Raw genomic sequence first — 20,395 nt, forward strand, 5'->3', positions numbered from 1 at the left:
GCTATTATGTGCTTTATTATGCAAAGAAAAATAAAGTCTCTCAGTAGTGGATAGTACAGCAGAAAACTAATACCACACACATACTCCTATACACAATAAAAACTGCTAGTGAAATGCGTCAACCAAGAACTTCTCTCCTTTCAAAGAATGACTTAGTGGGAAATAACATTAGAATAAAAAGAAGCAGAAATAACCACCCTTTTAAGTACATTGGCATTTGTACAGTAATATTTTTTCCTCCTTTCCAATCCTCGTATAGGTACTTGCTTCTATTGCGATGTCCTCCCTTGTTACATTTTAAATGTAAAAATTTCTACCACATTCCTTTCACATTTTGTCTTTTTATGTTTTAGTTCTTTTGTATTTCTGATTTAACACCTAGACTTTTCATGTTTTCCTTTTTTCTTTTTGAATTTCAACTCAACCCCACATATGTTTCTGAAGAACTGAAATCTGCAATTATTGTAGAATGCCACAAACTAGAACCAGCTGAGTACTCCAAGAGGGCATGCTTTTTTGTTAAAGAAATGAAAGAAAATATAAAAATTCTACTCTAGGGAGAAAACTGAGGTGGTAGTTCATTGCTTTTTCATTGATGAGGAGTAGAAAGAAGTTATAGAAGAATATTATATAAGCTCAGAAATTTTCTTAAGTACTTTTTCATTACTGGGGGAAAGGGAAAAGGACATTTTCTCTGTAGACCCATGTCCTGTACTCTGAATGGATGTCATTCTCAGACCAGTAAAATAAAGAAACTGAAGTCTCTTAAGACCAAAGAATGATACGATTTATAGAAGATTGACATTTACATATGAATTACATTCTACAATAAAGGTAGGAGTACAAAGATGTTCCTTCATACAATGTTGCTTTCCCAGTAGCGCATTTCTCATCTCGAAGTCTTGAAAGAAATCACAATGGTAGTTTAAAAAGGAGGCATCAAGATTTGTATGCAATGCTACATGTAAATAAAACTTCGGCTCATTGATCAAGCAAAATTTGCCTGGTTAGGCTGTGTCATTGCTTCTTCCTATGTAGCAGCAGGTAGAGGGAAATTCCCTCTAAAAGAGATTTAATTTATTTTAAAAAAGAGAACTACTTTTTATTAATGATTTAACTAACTAGGATCTTGGTCTACATAAAATTCAGCTTTATCAAAGAATTATTTTCATACTACGAACACTGAACCACTGGTTCACTGAAGCCAATTAGTACTACCAATACATTCAATGGAAATAGGATTGTACATCTAAAATTAGGATGCTTTTAGGAAACAGTGAGGGCAAATGACCTCAGATTTTTTTACTTAAGGAAAAAAGATCTCTTGAACCAGGGGATCGTAACAATTCTAGATTAAAGAAACAACATGAAAGACCTAAATCTCAAGCAATAAACAGTTATTTTTATACAACAGTAGATGAGATTAAAAATAAAAAGACATGATGACAATGCATTTCATTATCTGTAACTCAAAAATAATAACAAAAAAAAAGCATTTTATCCTTTTTGCTGAAAGTCAGGAAATGACTTGATAGTACTATAACGAAAATGTTCTATTTTGCATTTCACAACAGTAATTTACAAATCATCCTAAAGTTATCAATAACAGAAAAATCTCCTGTATTAGGTCAAGGGCAACATTTGTTCACCTTACTTAAAGATCATTAAAATACATTCTTAATCATAACATGTAGTTCATTACAAATAAAATTGCTTTTGGTTCAATAAAACTAATTAAATGTAAATGCTATTGTTTACTGCTGTATGGATCTTCTGATATAAATCAGCAAGTCAACATTTATTGAAAATTACAGTGACCTCATTGCTGTTAATAAATTTACTTGATCACATAAGCTAGAGAAGAATGCCTCAGAATGTGCAGATTGCTAGAAAAACTGCCCCACCTATAACTATGAAATTGCAAGAAACCTAATCTAGGTGTCACAGTATTTGCAACTCAGCCATCATTAGATGACTTGTTGAAATTTTAATTCTCTGATCACATTAAGTGCTTTAGAAAGACAACAAAATCTGTACTGATCTCCTTGGTGGTGTCATCTGTTCTTTAAGGAAAGCTCTGATGGTCTGGAGGTTTATTTATTCTGGGTGTCACAGTGGGTAAGGTTACAATGCTGCTCTGATGGTGTGACTGACAGCTCACGCCAGCACAAGATACTCACCACCTTTATGTCCAGTAACTAAAGAAATCAAAATGTATGGCAAATATGGAGCATATATTTATCAAATATATTACCAAATTGTTTAGTCTACTCTATGCTCAACTTGCACGTTCTCTTAAATTGTTAAAAATATATTTTAATATGCAAAAATAAACGTTAAGCCTCAGCTTTGAAAATACCCTACAAGCACATGGAAAAGACACTGCAACAGGAGTTAATATGGGAAGAGTCCCTGGAAAAAAAAGGAAAACTACTACTGTAATGAACAACTGCTACTTTAGAACAGAAGGTTAGTTGGAACTATGTGATCCACCATAGCAGAGGGGATAGGGGAGAGAGGAAAAAAGAACAGAACACCAGCCCCAGAGACTCTGAGGGCAAAATACCTCACCCCAGAGACAGCATTCCACATCCCTCTGCACTTCTAAAAAGGTTCTATTTGCGATTGGAATCTGCTTGGTGAATTAGCAGTTATAAATTTCACCAGAGAAACCTGTCTCATTGTTGAACCCAACCATACAAATATGGTCACTTACTCCAGTTTGAAGGCAGTACTGAATTCAAACATTTCACTTATTTGAAATGGACAAGACTAAAAGAACTTTGGGTTCTTCTTCTAATTCTTTGTAGGCACGCAATGTACTGTGCTCTATCCATTTTCTTTACTGTGTCTTTCAACTAATTCTGAATTTACTAAAAAACAGCATACACCTGTGACGTGAAACTCTGCATCAATCCTTATGCAGAAAAAACTTGCGCTTAGTTTGAGATCATCTGGAAAGAGTTGAAGGAAGGGCCCTCAAGTGTCACATTGCCACAGCTATTTCACCAGCGGCCCAGCAGGTGGCAAGCAAGAATTATTGCACAGGAGAACCATTCCAGTGTGGGGGGGTGTTGTTTGCTTTGATTGTATAAACATTTTGAAATGTATAAATTATCATGTGTACAATAAAATTTTAGTAGCATACTGACTATGAAAGTGGCAATGCTGTTTGACAGAATTATACAGAACTGACAGAAACAGGTATTCACTGTATATAAGTGAACTGTATATAAGTGAATTTGAGAAGGTTCATTTTTCAAAATTACTTAAACCACAGTACTTCTCATTAATGACCTGATTTAAAAAAAGCAAACAAAACACACACACACACACACACACACAAAAAAACTTACCTAGGTGTTCCTTAACTGAAATGTCTTACTTTAATCATGTCATTTAGTTTTTGGGCAAATAGGACAATGCACTGCCCACCTTGTACAGCACAATGTAAATGAATGGAGGACCACTTCTCTAGCAGTTTCTTTTAGCAGAAGAAGGATCATTGCCTGATTCTTCCAATTCTTTGTACAGAAAAAGATAACCAAAGCTGATCCAAGACTGGAGCACAAAGCTCAGTCCTTTGCTAGACTGCTCCAAAACACAACAAGTTTCATCAACAGTACTTCTAAGGCTATCCAAAAGCACATGCCCCTGCTCCATACTGCACAGATTAGCAAGATAATCACTGTAAAACAGTGATTTTTCAAGTCAGGAACAAAAGGAAGCATACAAGTGTTTTATAAACCAAAAGACATTTTCAAGTTTCCTGGAAAAAGTAACTTTCCTTTTTTTTTTTTTTTAAAGTTGTAAGAGGTGTTTTCTGCTACAGAGGTGACTGCAGAAGTCTAGGGTGAAAAGAAGACTACTTGAAATAGATTGTTCAAATTATCCTTATTTTTAACCAAGCTGCTTCAACTTTTTCCATCACGTGCACATAAAAGCTTAGGTATTGTTTGCTGAGAAAACCTCCATTACATATTTTAAGCATTCCTTTTTGAAAGTCACTTGGGTGTAAAATTTTAAAGGGTGTAAAAAACACCTACCTCTACAAAAACAATTACACATCTTTAAAGCGTATGTATATCCTATTGCTACTATTAACTTTTCCCAAAACTGTATTTTTACTGTAACTATACACATAACATGAACATTTCTGCTCACTGCATTTTAATTTGACTTTAAAAAATGAATGTGTAAGGTGTATATATATAGTGATCTTTCCACTTTTATGACCGCACTAGGAACTACAAAAAATAATATTTTTTATATTAGTTTGAATTTCACTTTCTTAGACCTTTGTTCTAACCTTGTGAAGTTGCTCATCCACACAGTTTCCTCAAGACGACAGATAGCTCAAGCAGTAAAGGCAGAAGTGTCTTTGCAGGAATTAAAGAAATACTAACATGCTTCCCGCAGGAATGGAAGCATCCTTCTGGGATATGTGTTGGGCTCTACCTTCTGTGAAAGATACAGGATCCCCTAAAAAATATTTACATTTGTAGGCATTTGGCTACCATTTCCCCAAAACAATCCAGAGACAGATGGAACTTCAGAGTGAAGCACTGCAAGCAATCCAAGACCAGCTAAGAAGCAGCCACTTAAAATAATTTCATTGAAGATAAAATCCCAAACATTCCGTATTAACTAGAGTTCAGAAGTATAAGGCTAACGTAAAATCAATCTTCTCTGAAAATAATGGTTTGGGACACAATGTTATAGTGATGAGAGTGAGGCAACCACCAAGTGTCAATGGTTCGACCAAACCATTTCCAGTAGAGAAATCAGGAGGTAGTCTGCATGACACTCTGTATGATGCTTTCTGCCAAGTAAACAGTTATGTGAATGTGGGAAAGTGTAAGGGCACATCAGCTGCTTGGTGGCTTCCATTTGCTGCTGGTAGATAGGAAAACTTTGTTAAGTGATAAACTGTATTTGATCATCTGAATTCAGGTTGTCATCTACAGCTCATGAAAAGGGATCAGCAGGAGTTAGATTAACAGCAGCGGCAAATGGGAACAACTAAGGAATGGCTAGTATATTGGGCAGTTGACTTGTATGATGTTCCCAAGATGCATGAGTAATTTCTGTAATACACTGCCCCTCCCTACCCTCCATGTCCCAAATCACCACCACCTGAAGCAGCCTTCACTTCTGCACAAACTTGAGTCTGCATGTCCTACCATTAAAATGCAAACTCCCCAATTTCAATCATTTCCGATTTATTTTCTGCAAACAGCTGCAAGACGAACATTTACTTGGGAGAAGCTGTTGACTCCATCAAGGGTAAAGAGGCCTTGCAGAGACATTTTTACAAATTAGAGGGCTGGACAATCACCAACAATATGAAGCTTGACATGAGCAAGTGCCAGATTCTGCACCTCGGATGGGGAAATCCTGAATATACATACAGGCTGAAAGATGAGAAACTGGAGAGCAGCCCTGCAGAAATGTATCTGGGGCATTTTGGTTAACAGCATGTTGAATATGAGTCAACAGCGTGCCATGGTAGCCAAAAGTGCCAGCCATATCCTGGGGTGCACTGGGCACAGCAATACTAACCAGTAAAGAGAAGTGGCTGTTCCACTCTGTGCTGGGCTGGTACAGCCTTACCTTGAATACTGTGTGCAGCTTGGGGCACCACAATATAAGGACATAAAACTATTAGAGCGTGTCCAAAGGAGGCCTACAAAGATGGTGAAGGGTCTAGAGTGGAACACATAAGAGGAGCAGCTAAAGTCACTTGGATTGCTCAGCCTAGAGAAGAGGAGACTGAGGGGAGACCTCAATGCAGCTTAGAGCTTCCTCATGAGGGGAGCAAAGGGGCAGGTGCTGAGCTCTGCTCTCTGGTAACCAGTGACAGGACCCAAGGGAACGGCATAGAGCTGGGACAGGGGAGGGTCAGGCTGGGTGTGAGGAAAGGTTCTGCACCCAGAGGGTGGTCAGGCACTGGGACAGGCTCCTCAGGGCAGTGGTCACAGCACCGAGCCTGCCAGAGTTCAAGAAGCATCTGGACAATGCTCTCAGACATATGGTTTGATTTTTGGGTAGTCCTGTGTGGAGCAATGACAGACTCAATGATCCTTGTGGGTCCCTTCCAACTCAGAATATTCTATGATTATATGATTACTTCCTTCAAATCAAGTAACCGTAATTTTATACCATCTCTGTACATGATTAGCAATATATTCCAGTCAAATCTATTGATAACTTTTTTTTCCCCTAACCAAAGAATATAATATTAAAGTTACATCACAATAATTCTCTGTTGTACTAGGTCTACTTCTTCACTACTCTGCAGGAAGAGTTGCATTCAACAAACACAGTACGTGATACTTCCAAAATGAAAGAGAATTAAAGAACAGCTATGTTACACACAGTTATAAACCATCTGAAAAGCCCCCCCCCCCCAAAAAAAAGAAGTCAAAGCAAGATAGAAAATTGACTCAATTTTAGACAAATGAATGCATCTGTGTCTCAAAGAGATGTTGTGAAGAAACAACATATTTTTAATGAATAAAACATACGATTAAATGGTAAAAATGATTAAATGGGCCAATAATTAAATGGCAAAAACTGACAGAAGAGACATTATTACAAATAATGAATTCAAGTGCAGGTTATACAATACTAATTAATGTCAGTTCCTGCATTAGAACTACCTTCTGACACCTGATCTGGCAACTCTGTCATGACCAACCTTCAGTTCCATCCCTCATTCCCAATCCTCTAGATACAAACCTATGTTTTGTTCCTCCTCCTGAAACCAGTAGCCAAACCACTAGGAACACAGTAAGCGTATCTTTGGCCAACTTCAGCGTAGCAGCAACTCTGTAATTCACAAATAGCTGCAAAAGTCCTGCTAAGATCTGGCAGATAATCCAACAGTTATTTGTTCTATTAAGATGGCACATGCAAAGTCCTCTCAAGATACTCTTGTCTTTACACCCAAAGGACTTAGTGTCCAAACACCAGAAACCCCGTACAAGTAAGTTTCCACAAGCTTGTAACTTGAGTATGTTTTCAGAGGAAGTCTCTTGACAACAAGCCAACTCTCCTGTAGAATAGCAAGCTTCTCTAAGACATGGAACACAATTTAGCATCCCATTAAGAGATGTATTTAAAAAAATCTATAAGCATTTTTAGATGTCATATTTTGAATGTATGTTTATATACACTCATTCTTATGTCCTTTTTAACAATTTTAGTTTTACCAATTTACCTACACTTAAGACATGCATATGCACTCAAGAAAAAAAACACCTGTAAACATTCAGACAAGTCCTAGAAAACTCTCCTTGCATGAGCTTCCACTCTTCACCTAGTCAGACCAGAAAGCATATTGACCACAAAAAGCACTTTACTGTCCAAGTGCAGACCACTTTTTCCAAGTTCTAAAATTAGTGATTAAAGCAATGGTTTCTGAGGCAAGAATGACTTGCACTTGCAGGATAACAACTGGATGAAAACCCTACTACTGGGGTAAGCTTCTGCAGAGTACGCATCTCTGAGTGTGGACCACAGTATGAACCACTAAGCAGAAAGATAAAAATCCAATTCTGTCTCCATTTCTTTTCAGGGTAAAAGCAAGAATATTTGTATTACCAACTTCTTGTTCAGCATTCAGTGGAATACCTATGTCTTATTTATTGCAAAAACCAAAACTGTGGTAACATATTTTCCAATTACATATATACTTACAATAATTTTAACAGTCATATCTAAAAGGGATATAGGTACACATGGAGGATATTTTTAAAGCAAACAGATAAAATGCTTACCCCCAAAGCTGGCAATCTTTGTGTGCAACTGACAGCAACCTTCAGTTTCCAGTCTGTTTCTCCATCAAGCTGGTCAGTTCGAATGAAACATGAACCTTGAAGTTAGAAAAACGTGAAACTATTTTTTAGTTATCAAAAATACAGTCTGAGTTAAAAATTTGGAAGAGTAAAAGCAAAGCAATTGAAAAATATTTTAAAATAAATGCTGTGTATATAAATCAATTCATACTTTAGAATCTGTATGCTGATTAAATGCTTTCTGACAGGAAAATAGAAGAATTTTCCTGATAAAATTAACAACGTTCTTGTTTATGAACATGCAAAAAAAATCCTCTTTTACAGGTTTCTTAACAGTTTCTAAACAGGTTTTCGAATATTATCAGCAAGAAATAGAACTTCACTGGTGGAAGTTGGAAAAGGTTTAATCCTTTTCCTTTTAGGATTTTGTCACTTGTGCAATTCCAAGACAATAGAATAAAAAAAATCTGCAATTTTGTCTCATTGCTGCTATGACATATAACAAGCTTCCATTACTTATATTCTCCTAGATTCACTGAAACTCTTCCATCTCTTTATATCCTTAATGTGGATACCATTCAAAAATAGTTAGGACACTAATTTATTCTACTTAAAAGAAGTAGTTTTAAATCACCTGTAATTGTCAAGGATCCAAAACTAAAGAAACCTGTCAACACATGAACAGTAATTAAAATATGATGGATGCTTAAGATACAGACTGATACATAATGAAGAGAATCAGTATGCTTTACAGACTAAAGACTAGTTGTCTTCTAGAAGACCAGAAGAAAGAGAAAATTAAGCGCAGTGCAACAAGACCTCTCCATCACTATGTAACGTCCCATATAACTAGTTAGATGGTATCACTATGTATGGACTATTACACAGGTTACTAATGTAAGACCCAAAAAAGCCTGCCACATGAACACTGCAAACCTATTTTTAAAAAAATACAGACTTCCAATTGGTTTGAAGCCTTTTAAAAAGCAAAAAAAATTTAGCAATACTCCTCACACTCGCTACACTAGAGAATGCTTAAACATTTCTCAAGTAATAATTACAGCTTCTATTAGGAGTTCAAGAAGTGTTTGGACAATTCTCTCAGACATGTTATTTCATTTTGGGATGGTCCTTTGTGAAGCGAGGAGTTGGACCTGATGATCCTTGTGGGTCTCTTCCAACTTGGGATATCCTATTACATTAAAGCTTAAAAAATTTATACACAAATTTATACTGTATACTATGGTTGTGAAATGAAGATAGATTTTTCTAGGTATTTGTTATTTTTAAACAATGTGTATAGACATAAATGTGTATACACAAGTTATTCTTTATTTTAACCAATCCAATAAAAACTAAAAGGTAGTCTCATCACTAGTAGTGATATGGTAGCAATTAAACTAAAGGAAACACTGGCAAAGAAGTTTATCCAGGTTTGAGTCTTCTTACAGAGACAGGGAGCCGATGCCTGTAAATCAGTGATTCTAATAAGCAACGCATCAGAATATCTAATAGGCTATGTATCAGAAAGGGTGAGTGAACTATGTATCTATGAGTGAACATGAGAGAGATTCTTTTACAGGACATGGGGACCCCGATGCAAGTAAAATCTAACAGAACCCAATGTTTTATTCACCAGTGCCTATAAATTAAGAAGTTCAATGAGCTAACAGTCTGAAAAGACATGCTGGAGCAGGAAGTCATCTAAAATTATATCTGACTAGAAGGAAGCATTTTTTACACAACAGTCTTTTGAAAGAAGCTTACAAGTCTTCATGTGACAGCCGTATTTATATAAAGCACACGGTAAGTAAACAAATCTTTTCATACAAAAGACTCTTAGAGCACATACTTTAACATGACCAAAGCACTAAGATAGAAGCTGCAGAGCTGTACCTAAAATAATTCTTGACAAGCTGATTTAAAATTCAACTAGATTCTTTATGGATTTTTTTTCTAAAAGAAAATACTGTAAAGCACTGAAAAATCCAATGACATACAATGCATTATAAGTAAGGCTGAAATATCTAGTAACACCTAGAAACACCAGTTTCACTGCACATTCTATCCATGGCATAATCAGTCTACTATCCATCATACTTTTCCTGTTCAAGATGTTTCATGGTTCTCTTTACCCTTCCTGTCAATGGTTGCTTTCTTCCATCAATTTCATTTAGAATTATACTATAGATCAATGCAGTTCAAGACCAGTGTGGCCCCTGTGAATGGTTGACTGCACATACATCCATTTAATAGAGCTCACACTATGACAAGTATTGGCCAACCACATTTCCTCTCCACTTCAGCAGTTAATTTCATCAATAACTTATCTCATAGCCTGTTTCCCTTTTAACCAGAAAAGGGGACTGCTTTCTGCCAAGTCAGCTTTCAATAATCATCACAACAGCAAAACCGAAACAATACAATTCTCTTCTCCACTTCAAATACTTCATCATAGCTAAATAAGTCATTTTAATTATACAATGAGATATTAAACTTGGCTTAACTAAGATATAAACACAGGATACTAAACATATGACTAGAAACAACATATAAAAACAACTTCTAACTCTCACCAAGTTCCTGAACCTCTAAAGAACCAAGTATTTCTCACTTTGTACTTCACCTTCCAACATATTCAAGTCAGCAATACCTAAGACTTCTAAAATCAAACTCTTTTGGAAAAATAGCTGTTTTAACAGCACCATTCGAAAATGCTTGACAGTGTACCTTTCCCCAACCCCCAAAATCACAAATTATTTTTTAACTGCTTGGTTTATGTATACTTTAACAATGTTTTGCATCAGTGTTAAAAGTCACATTTCTAACATGAATATGACTTACATGGAAAAAACAACTATACAAACATCAGAAATTGCTATTCTCTGTGTATTCAAGGATAATTTTTGAACCAGACAATTATTTCCAGTGTACAAATCATAGAAGTTTATGATGTTCTTGTGCATTTTTTTTTAAGTTATGTGCTTAAAGGAAAAGTCATGGATTGCTAAACGTTTGTTTAGCAATCAAGCATAGCTAACAACAGAAAAATGAAATTCCACACTGAACATCAGAAATCTCTAAGGACAGAAATACTTTTCATAAAGCCATATATAAAGTAGAATCAGGAAATTAAAGTACTTTTAAAAGTGAGGGCACACAGATGCTCATTTCCCATAAACAGACAATCACTCAAGATTAGCAGCCAAATCTGAACATAATGTGTTTGATTTATTTTTGTCTTTATAGAGAAAATTTTTGAGTGAAATGAATCAGAATTTAAAGTTTCATCTAAAGAAATTACACCGGGTTTGAAGAGCTAATCATTTATCTGAAGTAGTACAAACTTCATGTGAATACATTTAAATTACTACTACCTAGTATTCATTCAGCATAATCAGTTGAAGACAGGCACAAATCAGTTTGGAGCGTCTCCGTGCATGGTAAGCCCAAGTACAACTAGACTGTATTTTTAAAACCATTTCAGCTGAAATCAGTGAAACTTGCATGCTTAGCTAAGTCCTAGGACTACAGTGCTTATTTGGGTGTTCTAGCAAAAGTTCAGCTATTTATTGGAAGTCTGTCCTTACCCTAAGACCGTCCTGGAATAACAGTGCCTGCAGCACAAAGGACGAAAACATTTTAAGAAAGTTAAGAATGTGTATTGGATTTACATGGAAAGGTTTTGGTAGTGGGGGGCTGCAGGGGTGGTGGCCTCTGCAAGAAGAATCCAGAAGCTGCCCCATGGCAGATCAGAGCCAGTTTCAGCTGGCTCCAAAGGGACCTGCGGCTGACCAGAGCCAAGGCATGAGCAAAACTGTTTGCACCTCTGGGAGAGCAGATTTAAGAAAAGGAAAAAAAAAGTTACTGCACAACAGCAGCTGGGAGAGAGAGAAGAGGAGCACAAAACAGCCCTGCAGCCCCCAAGGTGAGTGCAGGAGGAGGGCAGGAGGTGCTCCAGGCACACAGCAGCAGTTCCCCTGCGGCCTGTGGAGAGGCCCCTGGTGGAGCAGGCTGTCCCCCTGCAGCCCATGGGTCCCACATGGAGCAGATCTCCACGCTGCAGCCCGTGGGTGGAGGAGCCCCCGGTGGAGCAGGTGGATGTGGCCTGGAGGAGGCTGTGGCCCATGGAGAGCCCCTGCAGGAGCAGGCCCCGGGCCGGAGCTGCAGCCCGTGGAGAGGAGCCCACGCAGTAGCAGGGGGGCTGGGGGGAGCTGCCGCCCGTGGGGGACCCGTGCTGGAGCAGTTTGCTCCTGGGGGATGGATGGACTCCGAGGTATGGAGCCATGTGGGAGCAGTTCTTGAAGAGCTGTTAAGATTCTATGAACGTGACAATCTGTGACTAAATGAAGTCTGTGCAACCAGAAGCAAAGAACTTCAACTTTTCCCATAAAATAATCTTATTTTAATTTATTGCATAGCTTGTGACAACACACAATACATCGGTATCTGTTTTTTTCAGTGAATTGACTGATCAAGGCCTCATTTGTACAGTTTGAGTTCATTTACAAAAACAGATTTCTTGAAGTCAACACAATATTTTGACATAACACTAAGATTCAAAACAAACATTAGCATTTGAAAGAATTTCTCCTAAAACTGAGAACAAAGTTAAAAAGTAAGCATACCTTGAAATGTAGCCCTTTTTTCCCCAAATGGGATTGTGTGCATTAATACTGAAGAAAAACAATGTTTCTTTCAGTAGCTTTTACACCATTTTGAAACAGAGAAACAAAAGCTTATCTATGAACATACTAATTTAAGGCCATCATGTATCTGGCTAAGATTTGTCAAACAAAGTTCAGTAAAGAGTAAGTAGAAAGAATCTTATCTATTTGGTGTGTTCTGGACTTAAGGCTTTATTCAGAACATACATGAGGCATGTGTATAGGACTAATGTTTCTGTGAGCATCTTATACGTACATGTCCATCAATAACATGATGATTCATTTGTGGGTATGCCTGCCTCTAGAAATCCTGAAGAAAAAGTACCCAAACAAAAATTGTGTTTGGAGAATGTTAGTCACTCTATAGTCTCAAACAAAAAGGGCTCCTACAACCTCACTCGAGAGAGGAAGAAGGAGAATGGGAAGGAAAGCTTCTTAATGATGTAAAAAAATGTATCATAAGCTTCCTTTTATATCATATTATTATCATCAGTTAGCTATATCTCATATTTGTTACACTACCAAATACTTATTTATATTTTACGCATTAGTTTCTTACATGTGGTTATATTTAATTTCCTGAAATTATCATAATATGCATAAATTTGTGCTTACCATCAAGCACTTAAAATTATATTTTCATATACACCGTTCAGAGATTTAATTACAGTTTTTAATACAGGCTTCTGAAAACAAGTTATTACCAGCAATGTTATGTATTTTCTTAACGTATTCTAGCTTACGGTTTGTTTTTAATTATGTCACTTGAAAGAGATTTTTTTTTATGTATTAACTAAATTATTCACTATTTTGTTTCATTTGGAAATCTTGTTTCTGAAAAGCAAAAAGATAGACTTGTTTTCCTTAAAACAACTACTTCACTAATCATCCTGTTTGCCAAGTGGTTTGTAAAGTAATGCAGTTAAAATAAGAACTCTAGAATAATGAAATTCACAGACAAAGAGCAATCTACTTTGCAAAAGGAAAATAATGTAAATTATTTATAAAAAGTTGAAAAAAGTATAAAAAGTACCTGATTTTCATGGAAGGCTATATAATGAAGAAAAAAATCATTCAAATGATTGGAATTACATCAAGATTTAATATTTGCTATGACTGTGGAAAGAAAGTAACAACAACCCTAGAAAAGCTGCTTTAGTTTGCTACAGAAACAAAACTGTGTCTCATTTGTAGCATCTTACTGTATTATTTTATTATTGTTATTTTTTAATTTTTTTTTTTAGGCAAAGGCTCTTTAATACCAGTGCAACAGAATTTCTCATGATAGCCTAATATGTCCTAAAATAATCAGATAGAAGCAGAATATTATACCACTTATACACGGGTGTTCTTTGTTAGGGAATAATGCTGTTGAAAAATCCAAGACTATATAATTGAATCCAAATACCTCAAAATGCATACATCAACTCATGGAGAGTCCTTGCAAATTAAATTCTGAAAATAGCAATGAAAAATTCAGATAGGCTGGAAAAATGAAAAGACAGTTTACCTCTGCTTTTTTTTTACCAGCTTTGTTTTTACAAAGAGAAGTCAGGAAAGTATGATAATACTTAAAACACTTGACTTCCAGGACTGGAAAGGTTTCTTGGCTAACAGAAACATAAGAAGGGACATAAGGACCTGAAAAAGAACTTCTGAGTCATGAGATGAAACACCAGAGAGGAATCTGAGTTTAGTGGAGAGGAAAAAACAACAACAGCAACAACAACAAACTAAGGTATAACTTACTCTGACTTGCATTTAAAAAAAATGACAGTGAACAACATATCATTAAAAAAAATAGTATTTCTGTCCTAGACTACTTCTGCACTTGCTTGGAGCAACCACTTACAGCAGATCTTGTCTTCTACACCTATTTATCAGCATTGTACTAGCAGGATATATTTTCAAAAAAGACTTCAATTTTTTAGATTTAACAAGTACATTCAAATCCTTTCCACATTGCCTCAGCAGTCAACCCCCACACAGTATTTGTTATAAATGTCATTGTACACAGTAAAGAACTGTATATAGGAAGTTAATCCACAACACAGGAGTTCTGAAAACCTTACTTAAATTTCTCTTGGAGAACATTAACATTAAAGGTTTCTGCTTCATTTTTTTTTTTATTTTTTTTTCCAAATATCAGCAGTGTTAAGAAAGATTTGCTAGTAGGAATTAGGAGGACTTACAGGTAGAATTCAAATATCGTTTAAGACATTTTAATGTTGCACTGTGATAAAGATGCATCAGATGGAAACAACTGTAATTTACTTGTATATAGCAGATGTGCAGTAATATGCCTTTTTTATTTTTAAACAAGAATAAAGACCAAGTGCCCTGGCCTTGAAAAGGTGTTATTTTATCTGTTATTTATAAATTCAGGGCAAAATTCCCATTACATTTATAGAACTGAAAAATAAGTATAGAATGTATATACTTAAATTAGTCTCAAACAAACAAACAAACAAACACCAAAACCAAAATTAAGTTACATTTATATTCTCTAACCTGTAGATAATAGAAATTCACGACAGTTATTCACAAACACAGATAATACTAAACCACAACTATAGGTCTGGTTTCTTCCCAACAGTCAAATCTAAATAAATAAAATTATGTCTGCCTTCTCGCTGAAGATCTGTATCCAATGAATTTTTTACAAATGAGAACAACAGCTACAACTAATGCCTTTCAAGGCTCAGCAAAACTGAATTATTAAATCTGTCTGCCTATATCCTATTACAGCCTACTTATGAATACTTGATTTTATTTTGTATAATTGACAACAGTTGTCAGGAAAGGAAGGTTTTAACAGCAATCAAATTAAGATCAACTCCTCTATATATGTCACAGTGAAGAGCCTGCATCAAGTGTTGATGAATTAATTGATGGGTCACTGTGAAACAGGGGATGTGGAACTGTGGTGTCATGAACGGTTATATATTGTCTAGTGATGTTACAGCCTTCCTGCTTTAAGTCAAAAACACTGAAAGAGATGGCTTACTAGAATATGAAGAAGAAAAATGGACTTTGCATACATAACACCAGATCATTTATGAACAACTTAATTTTTAAGTCATTTATATTTCTTAAGTGACTATGTGCATGAAAATTTTAAACTGATGACAAGATGAGTAGCAGCACCAAGATGACATGTTAGACTACAGAGTTTCATTTACCAGTACAACAGAAAGCTTTCAGTTATGATACCTATTACAGAGGGGAAAAAAACAACAGAGCAGCTGAAACACCCTAAACATTTAAGCTATAGCACCATCCCTTTAGGATGTGATTACAAAATGTAGTCACATTTATACAAGACCAATGAAATCAGTTTTAAAGCATTAATTTCTCTTAATACCAGTAAAAGAACTGTGTGTACTTGAGATATTTGATCTGAATTAAGAAACTGATGAAGCAATTGATTAATTGGAATTTAAGCCATCAGTCACTGGATCCATCAACAGATTCATTTACATTCTAAACAATCAGCTGATGGTCTTATAGGATACTGTGTATTAATACACAGTCAATATGATACCACCAAGCTCATCACAGTTCCTTATTGACAAGCACACTTGCTTTTAATCTAAGTTTGATCCACACCATCTTTTTTTGGATTGCTGTATTGATTCAGTGTGCTTTAGTAGTTTTTACTTTTATTAAAAACATTACGGAATTATCTTACATACAGCAAACAATGTCCCAAGTGGGAAAAAAGCATCTACATTCATGTTCATGTTCTCAAATTTTAATGCAACTGATTTAGATGACTGAGATATACAGGTGGATACTCAAAAGCATGAATTAATTCACCCTTCCATTTAATAGGTTTTCATATACTACTTTGCTCCACTGTTTTTCTGATGTATACTAATAATTCCTTTTTGTAGAAACTCAGTGGACAGGAAAAAAGGTAATCTGTATTATTTGTACCTTTACTTGGAATGTGCAATTTTATATCTTGTAAAAAAAAAATCTAAACAGTAATAAGTCTAAAACTCTGACATACAGAATGCTTATAATGCTGAACAAGATCTTGCTTCACTTTCCAGATCAAAAAAAATCAAAGGAGGCCAGAATATCACTTCATAATGGTAGAAAAATCAGTACCATACTTGGGACATATCAGCTCTACTGATAGCTTTTATACAATAACAAGAATATTTTTCACTGACACCACTCCCTTTTTCTGCACTTGTTTTGTCTGCTATTATAATTGTTTTTTTGACATTTAGAACTGGAGTAACTTATGGGGATCTATCCCATACATGATCCAAACATAATCTGACTAAAATCCATGAATTGAGAATATTTTCAGCTTTGCTCATTAATTTTTAAACCAATTTTGCTAGCACCATCAACATTAGTCATGCTTAAGTACGTATGTTAGAATTATGTTTTGTTAGAATTATGTTTCATTAGAATTATGTTTCTCAACAAGCAGTATCAGATAAACCAGGATTGAAAATATTTTCCAAACTAATTCACAGAAATCATGGATTACTTTGATGCAGGATATTCTGCATGTCTGGATAAGTCAAAGGGATGAAACTGAACCTTCTGCAACCAAAGAGGTTACAGATGTTTTTAAAAACAAAAGTAGCTGCACTGCAAATGATTTTAAGGTGACGCTAAAATAGCAAAATCACACAACATGGATACTATTCCACAGCTGTAATGCCATAAACACCATCCATGCTATATTATCATTGTTTTCCTGGAATCATTATTCTAGTCTAAGTACTCAGTTCAGTTGGCTTTTTCTATTTATCTGTCCTTAACACAAAGAACTCATTTGGCCTTTAAAGGAAAACATTCAGGCTTATTATTGGGAAGCTGGTTTTCATTTAAAAATGCATAGTGAGAATTTGAGCGAGATTATAGTGAGAAAGTTCAAGTTTGCTTCAATAAGATTCTTCTTCAAATGTACAGTCAGACTTGCAGTAAGTACACTGCAAGAAACAATCATTATATTGCTGCCTATCATAACAGAAATGAAATTAGGATATTTTAACTAGCTTTTCTTGTATTTTTGTCTTAAACTTCAGTAGGAAAATTAATCAAGTAATTTTCTGATCCCAATGCAAAGCACACATAAACACTGATGTTACAAGCCTTATAAGGTTCAATACATATATTAAGAATACTGAATAAAGTAGTTCCCTAATTTCAAAGCTTTGACTGGACAGCAGTACTCTATCAACATTCCTAACACTTAAATACTTGTAAAGACTGATAGTACAAAAAATATATATGTATATACACCTTAAAGAATAATTCTTTTAGATTATTTAAGGTTCATTTCCTCTCCCAAGGAAAGCAGAGCTCACAAACAAAAAGATATGGAGAAAAGTGTATGGCCAAATATAAAAGAATCCATTAAAAGAGCATTTAGTCTCCCAGATTTAGCAGAAGTAATCAACTTGAAGTACACACCGGTAACTAAATGAGGAGGAGCAAAAATAAAGCCTCGGTACCTCATTATACACAAACACATAAAAGTAAAAGTCAACAGAGCTGCTGATAAAGCCATCAGATTAAAACAGACATATGAGAAAAAAAAAAAAAAACAACTAGAAAAAAGAACTAGAAAAAAAAACTCTTATTAGCAAGATGATAATGTGCTTTACCAAACAGGAACCTAGAAAGAAGCAACAGACCCACCCATGAAGATTGACCACTGGACTTCCCTTCAGCAAGAAGCACACAACTTCATTTTTTTTTCCCCAAAACAAAAGAAAGTTTGTAAAGCTACAAGGACACCTGCAATCAAAACTGTAACCGAAACAGTTAAACACGACCTAATTTTCATTTACCCTCCATACATACCAAGAGCAATGACAGTGTGGAAACATCAGCTTTAGCACTTGTATGGAGAGCCCTACTCACCTGTGTACTACTTGGAAGGCAGGCTCTCAGGGTCTCTACCACTGAAGAGAGAGATGCTAGACTTACACATGCTTCCATCCCAACTTCAGCCAGCCACACCTCAAGCCCCATATGAAAATCAGAAACTGACTACATCTCCAAGCTATGCTTTCCTTATGAATATGTTAACATTGATATGAGGATCATTTCTAAATGTAGTGAAACTACTTAAAAACTACTGCAAGGTCATTCCTCATTACACCTAATAATCTGAAATTTATAGTTTATGCAGAAATTCCTTTTTCATAATACAGATGAGGATCACCAAGATACATTTTCCATTAATTTCAAACAACCATCAAGATAATTTTAACAGGTTGCAGAGTAGAGCTTTCAGTGAAGAAGAGAAAAATATCTAAAAGAAGGTGTCAGTATTTTTAAAAATCCGTAATGCATGACATGATTCTTCGAACAGATACTTCATGGAAAACATAAAATAAACTGCTTCTAAGCAGGGAATTCTTGAACCAAACTTGTGAAAGTTGTAAGTATTAGAGAAAACAGTACTGCATGATGATGAAACAAACTACTTTCATCACTTATTAAAAGCCTCCAATACTCCAAACTAAAGGAATACATTAAAAAAAAGCTTGCTAAAAATGACAAAATCCAGATAAATGTGCAGTGATTTTCCAACTAGAGTTGCAAAGGTGTTTAAAGACAGACCTTTAAGGATTGCCGAAGAGCATGCATGAATTACATTTTTTATGCTGCTCCACAAAGGGCAAAACTTTTCTAGTATAAGAAAATGGGGAGAAAGAAGTTCCCCTGCAGCCTGTGGAGAGGCCCCTGGTGGAGCAGGCTGTCCCCCTGCAGCCCATGGGTCCCACATGGAGCAGATCTCCACGCTGCAGCCCGTGGGTGGAGGAGCCCCCAGTGGAGCAGGTGGATGTGGCCTGGAGGAGGCTGTGGCCCATGGAGAGCCCCCGCAGGAGCAGGCCCCGGGCCGGAGCTGCAGCCCGTGGAGAGGAGCCCACGCAGGAGCAGGGGGGCTGGGGGGAGCTGCCGCCCGTGGGGACCCGTGCTGGAGCAGTTTGCTCCTGGGGGATGGACCCCGTGGTACGGAGCCATGTGGGAGCAGTTCTTGAAGAGCTGCTGCCTGTGGGCAGCCCCCACAGGATCAGTTTGGGAAGGACGGCATCCCGTGGGAGGGACCCCACGTTGGAGCAGGGGCAGAGAGTGACCATGAAGTAGCAGCAGAGATGAAGTGTTGGGGACTGACCACAGCCCCCATTCCCGTTCCCCTGTGCCACTTGGGGGGAGGAGATGGAAGAGGGTGGACGGGGGGGGAAGGTGTTTTTAGTTTGTTTTTTAGTTTCTTACTGCTCTAGCTTGTTAGTTATAGGTAATAAATTTCTCTAATCTCCCTACACCAAGTTTGTTTTGCCCATCATGATAATTGTTGAGTGATCTCCCTGTCCTTATCTCAACCCTTGAGCCCTTTCCATCATATTTTCTCCCCCTTTCCCTTTGAGGAGGGGGAGTGAGAGAGCGATTGTGTTGGAGCTCAGCTGCCCACCTGATTAAAACCACCACAACCTCAAAGATGAACAAAGCGCTAAGCTACTCTTCCTCTACTATTCCACAAGTGGACAACCTGGCATTAGAAGCCCATTTCCAACATGTTCATCCAGTCTTCACTTCATTCTCTGGTCCCTACCAAGAAGTAAGTTAAGAGGTCCATTGAATGGTAATGCACTGAAACCTCAGAAAAGTTACTGCGCGCAGAGCTGCTGACAACATGCTGAGTCTGACTGGAACTTTACTACAGATCCAGAACTTAAAATACTCTTTTGTATTATTCATGTAGTCACTTTGAAAACAAAACAAAACAAAACAAAACAACACAAAACAAAACACACATTTTAAACAGACACCAGCAACTTTTTTTTATTACTATTATTGTGATCTCCCTTATTAAAAGTTACACCAGCTAGCTTGCTTTCAAGTAACATCACATTTTCAAAAGTTAGCATACAATTTTCACATCTACCT

General features: G+C 36.4%; 1 protein-coding gene across 6 annotated transcripts in view; it reads right to left on the reverse strand.

Moving 5' to 3' along the window:
• The window catches only part of ATP9B (ATPase phospholipid transporting 9B (putative)), a 181,093-nt gene that overhangs the window by 90,609 nt on the left and 70,089 nt on the right, over nucleotides 1-20,395 (reverse strand). For all 6 annotated transcript variants that reach the window (XM_035549695.2, XM_035549692.2, XM_035549691.2 and 3 more), the window contains exon 8: nucleotides 7,782-7,876. In XM_035549695.2, coding sequence (XP_035405588.1) covers nucleotides 7,782-7,876 — 95 coding nt within the window. The remainder of the gene's footprint in view (nucleotides 1-7,781; nucleotides 7,877-20,395) is intronic.

The sequence above is a fragment of the Cygnus atratus genome, chromosome 2 (assembly GCF_013377495.2).
Source record: "Cygnus atratus isolate AKBS03 ecotype Queensland, Australia chromosome 2, CAtr_DNAZoo_HiC_assembly, whole genome shotgun sequence".
Classification (NCBI taxonomy): Eukaryota; Metazoa; Chordata; class Aves; order Anseriformes; family Anatidae; genus Cygnus; species Cygnus atratus.